This window comes from Tribolium castaneum, chromosome 2 (assembly GCF_031307605.1).
Source record: "Tribolium castaneum strain GA2 chromosome 2, icTriCast1.1, whole genome shotgun sequence".
In the NCBI taxonomy this organism is placed as follows: domain Eukaryota; kingdom Metazoa; phylum Arthropoda; class Insecta; order Coleoptera; family Tenebrionidae; genus Tribolium; species Tribolium castaneum.
Window position 1 is genome coordinate 22,262,625 of NC_087395.1, and position 18,078 is coordinate 22,280,702.

The 18,078-nt window shown below is 40.0% G+C and overlaps 4 protein-coding genes across 7 annotated transcripts in view; 2 read left to right on the forward strand and 2 right to left on the reverse strand.

Annotated features, from left to right (window-relative positions):
- Positions 1 to 590: 590 nt before the first annotated feature.
- LOC662690 (solute carrier family 35 member E1 homolog) lies at positions 591 to 2,276 on the reverse strand. The gene is made up of 4 exons (XM_968773.4): positions 1,909 to 2,276; positions 1,526 to 1,860; positions 1,239 to 1,478; positions 591 to 1,191 (listed from the first exon to the last, which is right to left on the reverse strand). Exons 1-4 carry the CDS (start codon positions 2,231 to 2,233, stop codon positions 985 to 987), a joined length of 1,107 nt encoding a protein of 368 aa, XP_973866.3. The 5' UTR covers positions 2,234 to 2,276; the 3' UTR covers positions 591 to 984.
- A 536-nt stretch (positions 2,277 to 2,812) lies between these two features.
- On the reverse strand, positions 2,813 to 12,580 carry Grip (Glutamate receptor interacting protein). 3 transcript variants are annotated; one of them, XM_008199837.3, is made up of 7 exons: positions 12,210 to 12,580; positions 10,994 to 11,128; positions 5,432 to 5,641; positions 4,474 to 5,380; positions 3,588 to 4,426; positions 3,020 to 3,540; positions 2,813 to 2,982 (listed from the first exon to the last, which is right to left on the reverse strand). In XM_008199837.3, exons 1-7 carry the CDS (start codon positions 12,283 to 12,285, stop codon positions 2,905 to 2,907), a joined length of 2,766 nt encoding a protein of 921 aa, XP_008198059.1. In that variant the 5' UTR covers positions 12,286 to 12,580; the 3' UTR covers positions 2,813 to 2,904. The 3 variants fall into 3 exon arrangements, with proteins under 3 accessions (XP_008198059.1, XP_008198060.1, XP_015839088.1); XM_008199838.3 differs by having other exon boundaries at positions 2,813 to 2,973; positions 12,210 to 12,576; XM_015983602.2 differs by lacking the exons at positions 10,994 to 11,128; positions 12,210 to 12,580 and adding an exon at positions 8,136 to 8,548.
- Positions 12,581 to 13,512: 932 nt separating this feature from the next.
- Idh3b (Isocitrate dehydrogenase 3b) lies at positions 13,513 to 15,119 on the forward strand. The gene is made up of 4 exons (XM_968860.5): positions 13,513 to 13,668; positions 13,719 to 13,778; positions 13,830 to 14,627; positions 14,672 to 15,119. The coding sequence occupies exons 1-4, from the start codon at positions 13,627 to 13,629 to the stop codon at positions 14,915 to 14,917; spliced, it is 1,146 nt and encodes a 381-aa protein (XP_973953.2). The 5' UTR covers positions 13,513 to 13,626; the 3' UTR covers positions 14,918 to 15,119.
- A 1,700-nt stretch (positions 15,120 to 16,819) lies between these two features.
- Positions 16,820 to 18,078, forward strand: part of dnc (dunce) — an 88,365-nt gene continuing 87,106 nt past the window's right edge. Inside the window, exon 1 of one of the 2 annotated variants that reach the window (XM_008199845.3) lies at positions 16,820 to 17,152. The gene's annotated coding sequence lies outside the window, so the exon portion shown is untranslated. The remainder of the gene's footprint in view (positions 17,153 to 18,078) is intronic. The other variant, XM_008199846.3, reaches the window with a different exon arrangement.

Sequence of the window (18,078 nt, forward strand, 5' to 3'; positions counted from 1 at the left end):
CTTATGTTTTAGCTTGTGGAACATAAATTATCCATTAATTTTATTCAGATATTTGGTGAAAGCTGTTCTTATTTATTATGTAAATTTCGGAAAATATGTCTTGCAGAGAGTAAGAACAATGACGGTTTTTTTATACGGTAATAATTATATTACAAAAAAAACAGTATTAAATTTTTCCCACAAAAATCCTTGCTCTATAGTAGTTTATTAAGACCTAAAGATAGTCAGATGCTTTAGTGAGGAAAATGCTTGAGAGTAACGGTGTCCGCGTGGCCATTTTTTCGTTTATTTTACGCATTGTTTTTAGAAATGCTTATAACACTGTAGATTTTTATGAGTCTTGTGTGAAATTAAAAGAAAAATACTACGTAACTATTTGTTTTACGAAAGAAAATGTGTAATGATACGGAAACAATGCGAAATATCGATTTGTGGAACGCGATAACTGCGAATTGAGTTGATTAGAAGGCAATTAAGAAACATTTTTCTAATTATTGTTTTTATGATGATTGTTGCCAGTAACTATTCGCGACATTTTTTGATTAATTCCCTTGAACCTACAAGAATTATATGTGAAATCAAACGAAAACTTGTATAAAAATATTTATTTCCTTTTTATGTACAGTTCCGATAAATACTGTATGACCAAACGTTGGTATAATAAAAAATCAACCGCGACTGCATACAGTCCACAATACTTGAGTATACAAATAAATAAAATACAGCTAGTATGTACAGTTAGGTACACGTTCATTACCTACTTAACAATAATTAAAGGAATCTTTAGAGACGTAATAAGTAGTTGAGCACCAACAAAACAAGTAAATTTCGAGATTGGTAACATTCGTAAAAAGCACTTTCGTGACTAGCGAGAACTTTCGTTTACATCTTAAACCTCAAACAATCAAGAGATAACATTTGTTATTGCCACAGGACTGAAATCCCGTCATAAACATTAAAAATTATGGCTAAGCTTAACGTGTCTCACACAAACAATAAATTACTAGAGCTAGACTTTGAGTTGTAGACAAACGAATTATTATTTGAGCCGTTGACGACGGTGAAACCGTTAGCGGGTTTAACCGGCTCGCTGTTTTGTAGGACGGTATAACCCGTCCGGTCTTGCCAACTGTTTTGGCTGTAGGGAAGAATAGTTTGCTTCTTCTCAGCTTGCTTGGCGTCGTATTTCGCCTGAAACACCGTGTTATTTTTGCGCACTTTTTGCCAAAATCAGTCACCTTATTGTACAATAAAACCCCGAAAATTGCTAAAAGCATCCCGAAAACGTTGGTCCCAGTCACGGGATTGCCTAGAATAAATAACGAAACCGCGATTACGAAAATTCGTTTACTGGCGTTAGCCACAGCGTAAGTCAAGGGAGTCACTAGAGACAGAACACTGAAAGCGATGATGTTCTGGAGCCAGTTGAGCACTCCGTCCATGATCAAGAGTCCAATGACTCGATAGTCGTGGTATTTCTACAACAATTGATTAGATTTTTTTCCAGGTATTGTGATAAACTTACGACGGTGTCGTCTTTCAAAAGTCGGAACATGTCAACAAGGACCCACACTGGGAGGAACATGACGAGGGCCAGTCGCCCCAAAATGTGCAACAGCCGCAAGTGGTGCACGTTGGTGTCGTGCAAGACTTTTTTCGAGAAAATATTCATAAGGGAGAAACCCATGGTTGCAACCAAAGCACTAATTAACCCAATTACATCGAAACTGATTTCAGTGATGGTCGCAATCGCAACCCCCGTAATAATCGGGATCAGACTAAAATAAACCCTCAACGTCTGCTTCTCCTTCATGAGGATCCTCGAGAGAACGACGGTGAAAAGAGGCATAGTGGCCTTAACTGCGAACGAAATCGTCAACATATGTTAACCTAGAAACTAACCTCAACCTGTGTGTGCGTAAGAAACTGGCACTTTCCAAATACTGACATGCGAGAATACGGACGCTATGAACTTCCCGAAGGCTAGAGGAACAATTAGAGTGAAGTAGTACCTCCAGGAGATGTCCGCGTACTTGCGAATGCCCCACAAGTTGAAAAGGGGGCCACTAAAAACGGTGATTGACAGCAGCTGGACCATTGTCATCGTCATCGGGTACGGAAATTCGTTGAGAAGGGTCTTGCCGATGACATTGTTGCTCGAGCTGACAACGTACCATAAAACACACAGGATTAATACGGTGAGTATTTCTCGAGTGTGTTTGCGGTCAGCCATGCTGGCAGTCACAACTGTCAATGGGACGTCAACATGACATCTGCCCATGAGCCAATCAGCGGCCAGAAATTGGGGAACAGGAGCATGCGCACGTTTTTACCAAGTTGAATTTGGAGCGTATAATTGGTTGCCTAGCCGATAACTAGTTGACACAAATCGGTTATTCCCCCAAAAGTGTACTACTTTATTCCGTTTAAATTTTGCTACAATTTGTCGTTTTCAAGTTTCAAACACTGCAAAATATTTCAAGGCAATTATTTCGAGAATTTAGCCACAAAATTAGTTCGAAATTGGCGTAATTTTGAACTCAAAACTCTTGTTTTTTTTCTTAAATTAAATTCTGGACAAAATAAGCTGAAAAATTTAAAATTTTGTTACAACTGAAGCGTTTAAACCTACTTTATAGCAAAATGACACTGTATTTGCATTTTAATTAATTTATTTTTCGTTGTGACTGTGACTGCTATTAGTCACATGTATTTAAAACTGTGGATCAGTGGAAAACCGGGGCTATATTGCATCTAGATTCAGTTTTTTGAAAATTTTATTAGTCAGAATTACATTAAATCAAAACGTGCGCCGTTTGTAAATAATTTAATTATGAATTCACCAACTTACAACGATAAAAAATAAATATATTTCTGCCACTCTGGAATTACATAGCGTATAAATTACAAAGTCTTGGTAATAGTGTTCTGACTGGCGGAGAACGACTTTTTCGAGACGTTATCCTGGTGATCCTGAAACAACTTTCACAAAATTATCGTTTTCGTCCCTCCCACTCACCCTTTCTGTGAAATTTAAGTACGGATTTCTGGCAATTAGCAACTCAATTCGATCGCCGGCCGAGGCGATCAAAGGCACAGTGAGACAACAATCAAAATCCTTCGTTTTGGTGTCATTTACTTGAATGATCCGGTCGTAGGGCTTCAAGAGCCCTACGATATCGGCGGGGCCCCCTTTCCTTATCCTGTTCACGTACACCCCTTTCTCGTAGAGCCCGTCGCTCACGCTAAACCCATAATCGTCATAGATCGAGTCCTTGTAAAGAGTAACGTGGTAGATTTCGTGGTCTTGGATGCTCTCGTTGCTGTAAGTCCCCTGCAAACGGTTGACGAAGTTCGCCGACGGTTGCCCGTAGTTCGGGTTCGTGAAGTTGTAGTTCGGGAGGGGGAGGGGGCTGGGACAGAACATCTCCTCCGTGTCGGAGTAGAATTGGAGTTGGGAGTCGTGCTTCTTCTGTTTGTCTGGGTAGGGGAGGGAGAGGGGCTCGCTCAAGACGCTTTCCTCGTCCTTGATCTGCACATCTGGAAAAATTTTGTTTGGAGTTGTAGAAAAAATCATGTATGGGTACCCATATTGTCGTTGGTGTTGTCAGCTGTGTTGCTGTCCCACGAATGGACGGCACTATCGACACTCAAAACACCGGGGCTCGAATAGTTGCAGCGGCCCTCTTCGATCCCAGAATCCGAATTCTTGATGTTTCTGGCGATTTTCAACTGGACGCGGTCTCCAGACGTTTGGAGGAGTCTAATAGCGTCACTCAGAGGCCTATTTTCCAGGCTTTCGCCGTTGATTGCCAGAATCCTGTCTCCGACGTGCAGCGCTCCTGTTTTTTCAGCCAGGCCTCCTTCAGTCAACCGCGACAAAACTATGGGTTCGTTGCAGTCCTCACTCCCTGAAATCGTGATTCCTAAGGGACCTCCGTAGCGGTGCAGTTCGACAGTGTAGACCACACTGTCCAGGAATAGATTAGCATTCTCTAGTTCGGTTTTCTCAATTTTGAGGGTGACTATGTCGTTTGTGGAACTTTGGAGGATTTCGAACGCGCTTTCGAGACTCAGATGGTCAAGCGGTCGGTTGTCGATGGCTAAAAGCCGGTCGCCGGCGTGCAAAGTCCCGATCCGGTGCGCTATTGACCCCCGACGGATCTCCGAAATGAGAAAGGGTTCGTCTGGACGTGTCTTGGACGCGGTTATTGTGATTCCGAGACCTGGACCTCGCTTCGGTAGCTTGACTGTGAAGATGCCGCTTGATGGCACTATAGTGTCAGCCACGTCGAATTCAATTTCAAGTGCTAGTTTGGAGTTGGAGTCGTTACCGAGGTCTAGAATCGAGTTGATTTCTTGGAGGGTTAAGTTCGGTTGGTGGTTGACTGAGACGATGCGGTCGCCAACTTGGAGACACCCGCACCTGAAACAGCGCCCTCAGGAGGAGTTTCACGGGGAAGCTTCACCTACCTGTACGCAGGGGAGTCGGGCAAAATCCGCGAAATTAGTATATCGGCAGTTCGATTTTCACTGTGTTCTCCTACTGAAACTGTGAAACCGTACCCCCGATCCGAGACTAGAGTGGTTGTGAGAGTTTCAACGTGACACACTCCCATATTTCCGGTGCAACCACAAAAGTTACTCCCCGAGTCTCCATCGAGCGATTTGTGGAAAACACTTTGTCTCTTGACCCGATTCCGGGACCGCCTTGAGTTCAAAGTACTGAAACTGGCGTAGTTCCGGGACCCCGCCCTTTGTACCGTATGGTACGGCAGGATTTGTAGCTTGGTGGCCCTTCGTAGCAACCTCTCGGCATCGTTGGTACTACCATTCCAATTCTCCAGAATCAAATCATCAATGGCCAAAATCTGATCACCAGGACTTAAGGCACCACACCTATCAGCAGTACTCGCCGGTACGACATGATCAATAAAATACCCAGCTGCGAGAATCTCATCCGGGCCCAGTTCGCAACAATTGGTTAGAACCAAACCGAAATCTTCCTCGGTTTGCCGGTCAATCTCGACCAAGAGCGCCCCTTGCGCGTACTTAACCGACTCCATAATACTAACATCATACTCAATGGTCAAAGTAGCGAACGCAAACGTCGCGTTGTCTTTGAGTATCTGCTGGGCTTCGAGTAGCGTTTTGTGGACGAGCGGCTGATGGTCCACCTTTAATACCCGATCCCCCACCCTGATGAGGCCGCTCCTGTGGGCGGGGCCGCCGGGTCTCACGTGGGTGATGACCAGCGGCCGGCTCAGGTGGGGGTGCTCGGGGGCGGAGCCGCCCCGTAGGGTGATCCCGAGCGAGCCGTCGATCCGCTCGAGGGTCACTTCGGTGATTTTGGAGCTGACGCAGAGGGAGCTCTGCGAGGCTGAAGTCATGAGAGTGAGTGGGGGGTTGGGGCGGCTGCGGGGGACGTTACCGTAGTTGGGGAGGGAGTACTGTATTTCGAGGAGAGCGTTTCCGTCCACGTTCTCCAACAGCTTGGAGACGTCTTCGGGCCGCATCCGGGACGTGTTAATGCCGTTCACGCTGTAGATGCGGTCTCCGGGAAGCAGTTGCTCGCTGGTCAAGGCCACCGAGCCGGGACGAAGCGACGCGATGCTGGGGCATGGCTCCAATTCCGAGTTTCCTTCAAATTGCGATTGTTTACGGTCGGTTTAAATTCATTGATGGCGATAATTAAGCGGAATCAGGTCGCGATGTTTTTCGAGGAAAATGATTTAAGGCGCACGTGGTGCGTGATTCAGCGAGTGATAATGGCAGACTTATAAAATTATCATAAATTTGTTGAAATGCCAAATTACATACATCTGCGTGCAATATGTTGAGGTGTGTATTTATTTACCAGTGAATTGTAACTATTTTTAATGGAGTGCTAGAGAAAACAAATGAAATGGGAGAAATTGACAGTAATGGCATATGTGCGCTACGCTGACTGCGAGACTTGATTAAGGAATGTCATTAGTTGGGGAAGCTAAAAATACAACAAGGGCAAAAGTTTTGAGGCAACTTTTTGGCCCGTATGCGACTAAATTTTATTCTGGGCACCGTCGTTCACCCACACTTGCAATTTTATACCGATTCAAGTTCGATCCTGAAAAATATTCCATCAAATGGGGAAGGCTAGGATTTTTTGTAACGCTATCCGAAATTAGTCCTTGGCCTACGTCAAATCATCATAAATTTTCACTTACCAATTTGCTACATTTTAAAACGTGTTTTAGGAAACGGAAAATTTAGAGATCTTGTTTCAAAACAACCAGATATAGAAAAACTTTAAAAATAACCCCCCCAGTAATTGCCTCCGATTTTCCGCTTTGTTGCAAAAAGTTAAGTGTTAACTCGAGTCTTATGAAAGATTCAACAATTTTCCATAATTGACAAGATTTTTATGATCGTAAGTCTCGCTGTAAACATTAAAAAAGTAATTATAAACAATACAATTATGGGTTTAAATGAAAATAGTGGAAAAAGTTTACAAAAATCTATAAACAAGAATAAAATTCGAGGAATGCCTATAATCCTATAACAGAAAGAAAATATGTAATACATATTTTAGTCACTAAAAAGTTGTTTTGTCAAGTGGTTTGTCAAATGATTTGCATTTGTTCTTCTGCTTATTATTATCCGTGTAAGTAGATAAGTACTTTTTTTTAATCAAGCCATTTGGACTTTATTGCTTAAGCATGTTAAGAACTTTAAAAGGACTCGATTACATAAATGGCTTTTGGAGAAAAACCATTTAGATCCTGATCGTAACAAAACAATGAAGTGATTTAGATTCTGTTAAAAATTATTCAAATTAAGAACAAAATTCACAGGAACTACCTAATGTTGTTTCAAATCCAAATGCTTTCAAAGTGGTCCAAAATAAACCTCTTTGAAAGTTAAATAAATTTTTCTTTTTTGAAGTTAAACGGGAGCATTTCCTTCTCGATTTTTCTAGAGAAGTTTACGTTTTTGTAACTCTTGCTTTTATTCCTATAGCGTAGATATAATTTTTTTTTGGATTGAAATGTAATCACTCAGTTGGATAATTATGTAGATTAATCCAATTACATTAAAACAAAATGGTTTAGTCATTATTTTAATAAGTGTTTTAAATATGTTTAACCAGTACTTTTGGTGCTTATTTTCGTTACTCTTATTCAAGGACAATAATATCTTGGGCGTCAAAATTTCGTCAAAAGACGAAAAGATTTAATAAAATTGTTTCGCAATCTTGCGATTTTGTAAACTCTAGTGGGCAAATATTTTTGAAAATTTTCAGAAATGTTCAGTTTATACGTCAGATCATATCGACTTTATTTCTAAAGTCAAACGTGGATTTTTTATTTTTTCAGACTTCAAACAAGTTTTTGCGTTCAATTCAGAGTAGTTAGTGCTTTATCATGTTTTCGTCACACCATAATTTTAGTCTGAATTCCGATTTCCATTTGTCCTCATTTCCTGTTGATTACTTTTTCTCTAGATAGGTATCCCTGTCTGATGGTCAAATTTATTTTTAAAGGAGCCAAATTTTTGTTTAGTGAGCTTCTTAATACACATATTCTATGGTTTTAGTCCATTAACTCTTGAAATAACGATAATTTCATGCCGTTGCTTTAAATTGATAGTTCTACAAATAAATTGGCAAAACCGAACTAAAAGTCAAAAATGAGGTCACTTTACAAAAATCGGACAACGGAAGTGCAATTTTTTTTATAATAAAATCGATAAACAGTGAAGATTCCATATTTTGAAGCCAGAAAGTGTTTTAAATCGAAATTTTTTGACAAAATAAGTATGAAAGCCACAAAAACGAATAATAATTTAAAGCACAAACTCTCCACAAAAGAAGAAAACACATACACCTAAGTTAAAATTGGACGACTTTTATTAGTAGTTTTCTCACGTAGAAAGGTTCGGTTGTGTCTTTTACACCTATTTCCGTCTAAAAGATTAATTTAATTTTTACGGAAAAATCTTAATTTAAACATGTTTGATCCTTAAGTTGTCCAAAAGCCCACTTCGGGAGTGCTAAAAATACGAGAGGGGCAATTCTGAGTGTGTATTTTTTGGCGGGCTTTGCCTGGAGTCCCGTGCCAGGGAAGCACTTTGGCGCACATTGTACAATACGTTACTTTTGCCGTGTTTCTGTTTGGGGCTTGCGATGGGCGTCTTGGGAGGCTTGCAGAGGATGCTGGGAGGCACATCCTCCGAGAGACTCTTCGCCCTGGGTCTCAGCGACGGCAATTTAAACGAAGTAAACATCTCGATCACTTCACCTCATCTCGCAAGTCCATTGTCCCAATGAATGGACTAAATTTAGCTCGTAAAACAGCGCTTAGCACTTTATAATTAGCTGCGAACATAAACACTCCGTTTTACGGCAATAGCCATATCGGCACTTTTTGGGCGCAAAACCACGCGGATTATGGAACCGACACAAGATCGTCTCGAGATGAGAGCAGCGTTTTGGGTTCTAGTAGTTGTGTTGTCGTTTCAGTAGCCAGTCATAGCGAAATCTGTTTATTTTTAACCTCCTTAGTTTTAGAGACGGTGCGCGACGCCGGAAAGACGTTAGGTGTGTTGGCACAGAAGCCGTTTCGTAATTTTTCTGTTAATTTGTACCTGTTCTGCGCGTCTAATTTCGTTATACGCCGATACAAACATCGTTAAAGTTTTGTTGCGTGTTCTGGGATAAACATGAGTGTGCTGCCGTCATAACCGGCCAAACGATGCAGAAAGAACGTTGATCCCGATTTTCCTCTTTCAGGAAACTCTTTCAGGATTTTCGGAAAGAATGGGTTTTTTAGTTTTTCACTTTCGTACATCTGGCGGATATTAATAGCCAGACGGGAAAACCCAGAAATAGATCGACGAATTAGAAAATCATCACAAATTGGTGGTTTGTCTGCGGATCTGACCGATTTTTCACCCGCAAGAGTATAATTTTACATAATGTTAATTCCTAGTTTTTACTAAAAATCAAATGAACTTCTTTTATTTACATACAAGGGAGCACTAGCTTGCTGATTTCATTGTGTATTTTTTTTTGTCTCGGAAAAGGACGTATCGTAATATGTAATGATTTAGACATTTTTTTTAAACTTAAACAAATTAGAATTGACCGCATTAATTTTTTTAAACCTTTGAGGGCTGTGGAAGTTTCTAGAGGCATGGGAAAGTGCATAAAACCTTAGATTAAAAATTTTTGATCTACTTTAGATCGCAAAAACGTATCAAATATATTACTTTTCTGGACGTAAAATCACGCTCTGGACACGGTTGTGTAGTTTTCAAGAAAAAGTCGTTAAAAACCGTTGAAAATCTAGGCCCAGTGAGATTGATAATTAGAATTTTAGAATTCGAATTTTGCAAAAAATTAGTATAATACGTAAAATGATCCGTAGAATTGGCTGAAACAAACTGTTTTGCATTACGACTTTCAGTTTTCAACTTAGAAATTTTTTAGTGAAAAACTAAAAATGCTTCTGGAGTCCGAAGCGGTTCCAAGTTTTTTTAAATTTTGCTTTAATCTTATAGTTTCCGAGAAAAAAGCCAAAAACTTTGTGAAATCATCACTTTTTTCTCACTTTTCAAGCATTGATTACCGAGAAACTGTTGAAGTTAGTGAAAAATGTCAAGTATCATTAGAACCGGCTTTTAAAAATGCCTTATGTGTCAAGGCGATATCTTGAAAAAAAAATCAATTTTTTTAAACTAAAAGAGCTAGGAGAAAACGTGTTATTTCACCGTAAAGAGCACATCAAAATCTATCAGTTATTAGGATGGGCTTTAACGGGGTCACAAATTTTTCAATTTTTTATTTGTTTAATAACGGCAAGACTATTAAAAAATGTGGAACTATCTTGATGTAGGTAAACCAGGTAACATGATCCGAGAAATCGATTGACATTGAGAAAATCGCTAAATTCCCAATAGTTTTTTAAGTAATTTTTTTTAATTTTACTTATTTTTGGTTTTGTTAGTAATTTTTTGGGAAAAATATTAGTCGTAGGACAATGATCTTTTTTAAAAACGAAACATTTAAGTTAACTTAATGGGGTTACGTCTAATAGTTTCGGAGTTATTGCCCGATAAATGTTTCGGGTACCGGAAATCCACCAAAATCCGGCAAAAATAAGAAAAGTCAAACACTTTAAAATCGAACTTTTTGATGTTTTATGCACTTTGTAGGCCTCTAAATCGTTCTAAAGGCTTAGAAAAGTGCATAAAACATCCTTGGAGCGAGTTTGAAAAAAAAACAATTTTTGAAAAATTCTTCAAAAGTTTGTACTTAAAAAAGTGCTTTTTTGGTTCTTCCGGGTTCTGTCGTACACATCGTCGTTTGATTCTTTGTTCGTGACTTTCGGCTTCTAATCGCGGTTCGAATTTAGAATTAACGCGTGAAAAAGGACAAATAATCTGAGAAAAGTCTATTTTGACTCCCCATAACGATCTTCCAGGAATTTGGCCGTTTCCCGGTTTACGCTCATCCAAGTCAGTTTCCTCCAATTAAATAACAACAGCAACAGCTGGAACAACACAAAAACCCGGAAAAATCATATCTGGATCTGTTCTCCTCAATTTATCGTCGACGTTTTTACTCGCTCTGTTTTGCGTCACAATTAACATAAACTATAGAAACTCGCGTCGATTAATCTTGTTTTTTCTTCTGCTCGAATTTAATTAAATTCCTCTATTTTGCAGCCGACTGTTGCAGTTAGCGCACTTATTCCATCAATGCCAACTTTGTTGCTTTAATTATTTCAAGTTCCCGTCATGCTTTTAACATTTTTCTCGCACTTGCTGCACTGATGTCAAAATTTCCTCACAGCATGTAATCATTTCTTAATAATTGTTCAAAGTACAATTTTTTTTGTTTCGCCAGTAAGCCGTTGGCCAGGTATAGGCCGCCGACGCCGCCTATTTATAACTCCCACGCCGCGTCATCCCCGTATCCGGTCGAAGACATTAGGAAGTGAACTCTTCTTACCCAAGACAATGCCCAAGGGCTCGCCCGCCCGCTTCCGGAGCTGGACGGTGGTCAGCAGGAGCTGCGGGTCGTCCAGGGCGCTGCTGGAGTGCCGCCCGGAGTCCTCCGAGTAGGTGGGCGACCGCGACTTGTACTCTGTAACATAAATATCGGGCCATTGAGCACAATGTTGCGCCGAAAACGGCTGTCATTAATGGCCCGAAAATATACAAATCGCAGCGATCTGTCATTTAACGCGACCATAAAAATCTCGTAAGACACTCGAGTTTTTGTGCCACTTAACGGGGTTGGGAAAAATGAACCGATATGAGGGTTGAACAGTGACGTCCGTCTCGTACAGATGTGGAGGACATGTGAACGGATCATTAGGAGTTGATTAAGAAAACAGACGCTTGGCTTGAGACGGGTTCCGACCAGGAATAGATGAGTTCATTTGAATAATTAAGTCGACAAATTGTCTAGTTGTAACGCCGTTTTAAATATAAATAAATAAGTGCTGCTGGGAAGGAAGTCTGTTTGTTCACCCTCGAGATGCTGTTCATCCACAGTTTTGGGAAACTTGTTGACTATTTTTGCGGAATATTAGCTTTTTATTCATGTGTCTTATAGTAATTAAACAATTTTTGCTTTTATAGTACTTCACTATTTTAGTGCTCTTTAGTCTTCTCTTAGTACTCGCATTTTCATGTTTTATTAATTTTTGCGATTGTTTTTTTGCTTCAATTTTTATTTTTCTTTAACTTAATTTAAAAATCGTATTACCTATTTAAATTTTAATTTCTAGTTTATACTGAGATTTGCGGTGGAAAATAATTTATTTTATGCTCTATACATTTTCAAAAAAATAAAAAATACGAATAACCATAGTCATTAGTCTTAGTTCTATCGACTCACAAAAATGCACACTACACCAAAAGATTTTCTAAAAAAGAATTTTATTAGCGAAAATAAATTTTCTAGTTATGATTTACTCCAATGACAAAGATATTATATACAGAATTTTTTTATAAATCATATTATATTTTGACCTAGATGGCATAAAGATAACAGATCGATATTATAGTGATTGCTACAATGAAACTTCTCTAAGTAAATCCACTTAGACAATGCTTGCTGACCGGAGAAATGCAAAATGAAAGTCAAGTTTTGTCTCAAACGTAATGTTTAATTTTTACGGAATCTGTTTTGCGTTATTATTTTGAGAGATTAAAAAAACCTTGCAATTCCATCATGTGTCCTTTCTCTTTGGTGTAGATGTGGCTGTTCCTGGCCAGGACCTTCCACAGCTTCATTTTGCTTTTTTGAAAATCGCACCTTCACCTAATCCATCACTCGCCCGAAATTAATCGATGCACAAACGACGCAAAACTTTACTCGCACTCATTTCACTTTCAGTTGTAAGCACGTGAAACGGCGCTATTTGACTGAAGCCGAGCGTTCCTTCAGAGACGCAAGACTTGGCGAATACATCGAGACATGTGTGCTCTCGGGGTGACAAGTTTAGATAAGATTGAAAGCCGTACGCTTTCAGGATTGCCCCCACCGAAATAAATTAAGCGCTCGTTAAGGAAAACGACGATAAAAAAATTATGACCGGTGATATGGCACAATATTTTTAGACGATTTGTTGATCAGTTTGTGCCTTATGACTGATTTATGAAGGGTCAACACACGCCAAAGGGTGATCTCATCGCGCTGTTTCACACCCTTATTTTCGGATACGTATTTTTAGACTCTTTAACGACTTCTTCGGGAAAAATGGCCAATGATGAATGGCGCTATTTTCATACCGCTGCTGCTGGCGGATGCCGCCGCGGATTTGTCACACTCGCGAAAGATCATCACAGGAATGGTTTACAAACAAGAGGCCACGCTGCAGTACATAAAACTTTTATTGTCTTAAACACAGACTCTTATCTGTTCATCTTGCAACACATCGGTTTAGGGGCGAGCTAAAATGGGCTTCCAAGGGTGAAAATGTCAGAGTTCGAGAGATGCCCCCGCGGGACCTTACGCCAAAATTACATTGTGGAAACGTGGTGTCTGCGCTCGAACGCGATTATCGGGGGAACTACTTGAGCAGACTCAATTCTGTCGTTTAATTTCTTAGGAACAACTTCTGCTTGAATTAACATTGTTTAAAAATAAGTTAAATAGAACAAAATTAAGACAATTAGACGGCTGACACTGCTGTTTTTATGTTTTCAATAAAAAAAAAATGTACAAGTGTACAGAATTTCATTTTTTTCTTTATTTGTAGTAATATTAATGCGTAACTATACAAAAACTACAAAAGCAACGCTCATAAGGCTTTACAGGAATGTTTATTTCATTATTACAATAACACAGAATTACATCATACGCAAGCAACTCACTATACACGTGCATACAACGGTTGCATACGCAACAAAAATTCAAACAATAATTTAATCTAAAATTTTATTATGAAATATAACTTTGGTTTATAATTTATTGTACTAATTTATTTCCGGTTATTGGATTTTAATTTTTGTTCGGCGGGTATTACCCCCACTTTCGGTCCTTATTGCGCGTGTGCGTGGTACCCTAACCTGCAAAACCTTTGATCTAAAATTATCAAATATTATTAAGTAACACGTGATTTAACTGCAATAATGTCGTTACTCGCGCGCAACTTTTCCAAAATCCTGGTCCAGGTAAGCCCCACGGTGGCCCCCTTACGACCTGTCACACGCGCTATTTTTAGGCCACACAGACGGCGGGCGTCCGCAGCCTCCACTCGTCGCTACCCTCCCTCAATGAGACCGTAAGTACAGCCCCAATTTGTGCAAAAAATGACTAAACCTTGCCCCTTAAGGGCATTTCCGAGCGCCCTGACACGCGCATCACTTGCACCCTCATCCCCGGGGATGGAGTGGGCCCCGAACTGGTCTACTCCGTCCAGGAAGTGTTCAAGGCGGCGTCGATCCCCGTCGACTTCGAGTCATATTTCTTCTCGGAGGTGAACCCCACGCTGAGCGCCCCCTTGGACGACGTCGCCAAGTCAATTTCGAAAAACCGGGTTTGTCTCAAAGGCATTCTGGCGACGCCGGATTACAGCCACACGGGGGAGCTCCAGACTTTGAACATGAAGCTGCGGAACAGTCTGGACCTCTACGCCAACGTGGTGCACGTCAAATCGCTCCCGGGGGTTAAAAGGCGCCACGAGGACATCGACTGTGTCATAATCCGAGAACAGACGGAGGGCGAATACTCGGCATTGGAGCACGAAAGTGTGAAAGGGGTTGTTGAGTGTCTTAAGATCGTAACAGCGAAAAAATCGCAAAGAATCGCAAAGTTTGCCTTTGATTACGCAACGAAAAATAACAGGAAGAAGGTGACGGCCGTCCACAAGGCCAACATTATGAAGCTGGGGGACGGTCTCTTCCTGCGGAGCTGCGAGGAGATGGCGAAATTGTACCCCAAAATAGAGTTTGAACGAATGATTGTCGATAATTGCACCATGCAGATGGTGTCAAAGCCCCAGCAGTTTGACGTGATGGTGACCCCCAACTTGTACGGGAACATTGTAGATAATTTGGCCTCGGGACTCGTGGGGGGCGCCGGAGTCGTCGCAGGGGCCTCGTACTCCGCCAACTGTGTCGTTTTCGAACCCGTAAGTTTTTGTTTTTTAGCGGCGCATTTTGATTGGTGTTTCAGGGCGCGCGCCACACGTACTCCGAGGCCGTGGGCAAGAACGTGGCCAACCCCACGGCCATGCTCCTGTGCTCGGCGAAGCTCCTGAGGCACGTGAACTTGCCGCAGTATGGGGACATGATCCGGAACGCGATCGAGCAGGTGCTCAAGGACGGCAAAATCCGGACTAAGGACATCGGGGGACAGAACAGCACGCAGGAGTTTACCTACGCGGTCATCAATAACCTTAAAATGCCTTCCAGAGTGTAGATTAGTTTTTTGTAATTTTTTTTTTTGGTATAATTTATTTGGCATACGAAGTGTGTATATTGTAAATAAATAGGCTCCAAGCTCAGTGATCCTCATAGTACTCAGTATTTATTGTAAATTGACGACTTGTTAGGAAATGAAACGTGTTTTTGCTGCATAGTGTTATTATTAAGGAAATTTACGATTAAATGCTTCAAAGAAATATTGATTGGTTCATTGAAAGTTGGTGCCCCGTTGGGATGAAAGATAAAAGGGAGTTTGCGTGCGGAAAGTCGGCTGTAATTTACGAATTAAACGGGGAATGAGAAATGAGAGACTTGAAAAAATCACACAACGAGGGAATAAAGACGCAAAGATAATAAGTCACCTTGTGAAAGATTAAATGGATCCGGGAAGGAAAGTTCGTGAGAATTGCGTAACTGTTGGAAAAATTTAATTAGATAATTTTTTATCAGCGCCAGAGATTTAAATTCGAAAAATTGTAACGGTGATAGCCAACCCAACACTACGAATAACACCAAATTTAATTTTCAAATTAATTTCAATAAGTAATTGCAAAGCTACGTAAAACTCACATGGTACTGGATTTTTCAGGAAGGGAACGCGGAACGCACTATTATTTATGCCTTTTCGTAGGTTTTCATTAATTTTTGATGCGCAATTAATAATTTTAACGTTTATGCATGAAGTTGGCGTTGAAATTCTAATTTGACATTTCGGCCGGTAACTCGAAATTCGTGCGTCTCTTCACAAAATGTCGCGTTTTAAAACATTACTTTTGTTAAAAAACAGCAATTTAAGACTGTTTTCTTATGTTCTGCAAGGAACTTCAACATGATTTCGTCACTGAAATAATAGCGAGTTATTAAGGTAAGTGAAGACGCTAGATTGGTTTTCTGCTAGTCAGATATGATAACTGATGAGTTTCACTGCAATTCCCGAGTTTTTGTTAGCAGAAGTTTAATTTTTCAACAGTATTTGAAACAAATCGTTAAATAAATCGATCAAGTAGAAAGGCCATCAAAGATCAAGTAACCGTTACCCCCAAACTTCACATGTATTCGACTCCTGTAGGTACAGAAGTAAAACAATTTTATTTTTTCCGAAACCATCCGTGTTCGAAATGGTGCGTAAAATAACCAAAAGTAGCCCCTAAAGGACTCATGTGCTATAGTCATTACATTAGAGAAATCGTCCTAAAAGTTGACAAAAGTACGCAAGTTGTGTATTACTGGTTGCATAAGTTTAATTGCGTTTTTACCTAATTTTCAAAGTAAAATTAAAAAAGTTGTGTATCCTGAAAAACGTAATTTTTTGCTAAAGCTGTTTATCACACTTATGGTTATTCGTAATAAAAAACAACTCTACCACTTTTCATACAGGGTGGATCACATAATCTTACGACAACTGCGCCTGCAAAACGTAGTATTCCGATACCAAGTTTAGATTACAAATTTTAATTATCTCTAGACTAGTTTTAAAAAATATAGAGATCCTGTTGCTATTGCTAATTTAAGATTTTTTTAAATCATCCCACTAATCCGAATCCCTAATGTAACTGCAATGCTCTCTGGCGAAAATACTTAAATATCAAGGTGTTTCGTTAAACTGGCTTAAAAGTAGGTCTTTACCGTTACGTGATGACTGAAAAAAGACCTGAAGAAACTGATTAGGTTCCCCCCGACTTTGCACTTTTTCTGGCGTTTTATTTCCTTCAGTTCAGATAAACCCAATGATATTTTTTCGCCGCTTGCGAACATGAAATTAGCTCGGACATTAGAAAGTTTTCTCACGGCAATCGTTCGTTTTTTCGAAAAAGATTCATTTATCAAGTCGTAACGCAAGCGCTAAACGCGTCCATCGTGGAAAACAAGTCGGGAAAGCATGTGGTCGAGTTAAATTCGCTTTGTCAGTTCGCGAACATGCACGACCGTTTCGAATAAAAAGTTGTTTTCGTCGACACATTATTTTATTTTCGGAAATTATTGTAGGCAAACTTGGACAATTTAGCATGCGGATGCTAATTCTCAAACAATACTCGTGTTCGCAACTGTAAATTTGTGAGTGGAGAGTGCTTAGTGATAATTCTGAAAGGTACAAAAATGCGTCAATTCCACAGAGAAAAAGAGATTTTTCGCCGAGATTAAAAGATAAGGGAATCTGAAGACAAACAGACTGATCCTTTTATTGTGGTGCTATTTGGCCTAATTGTGTTTCCCTTTTTCAGATTGACAGGTAAAGCCCTTGGATTGTTGATAATGCAATTAAGCAACTGATTTAGCAGTGACAGTTGCGAGTCTTCGATTTTTTTGTGGATATTTTCATTGTATAAATTTTGGATGAAAGTCTCGTCTTACCCTCTTATAAAAATATCGCTCACTTGAATATTTCATGGCGTTCCGAACTGATCTGTCTCCTAATTTATGCACCACGTGAGCGTGAAAAATAATTGTGCTTTTACTTTTCTTATTGATTGTGCCACCAGATTTCTTATCGTTTTTTATGACTTGCGAGCTCAAACTTCCGACATGTTTGCAATACATTATTGAATGTGTATCAGAGGGTTGTCGCTTTTACCTAGTACAAATTAATTATCCTGTGTACACCGCAAACACAATATACTTAAAAGCTCGCATTTGAAGCAGAAGACGTGATCCGTTTGAGTCAAACGTGTCCGAATTTTTCGAGTAGAAATCAATACGCTAATAATCGCTATCGTCAGATAAATAATCGAGCAGATTATTGCCAAAATTCGACATGTCGTAATTAAAGTAAGTTATGTAAACAATAAATTCCGGGAATTTTCGAATTGCGCCCCGCGGCTGGTATTTATATTATCTCGAGTCAGTTGGAAACAAAGAAAAACCGTCTTTGTGTTCCCACTCGGTACTATTTTCGTGCGAATCTGGGCGGACGTCCCCTGAAATATTCATTTAGCCAGTCACCCCCAATTATCACAACCAAGGCCGAATTCTTCTCATACAAATTGACTTTATTAAATAAGTTTGGAAATTGCGGCAACTATCGCATCTAGTTCCAGTATCGAATATCGCCAGCGAGTTCGAAAACAGCGCTGGTGGAATTCCATCAATATCACTTTTCCGAAATGAATTCACCTCGTGTTTGCGAAATCGGAACCATAACAGGTGGTTTTGCGCCAA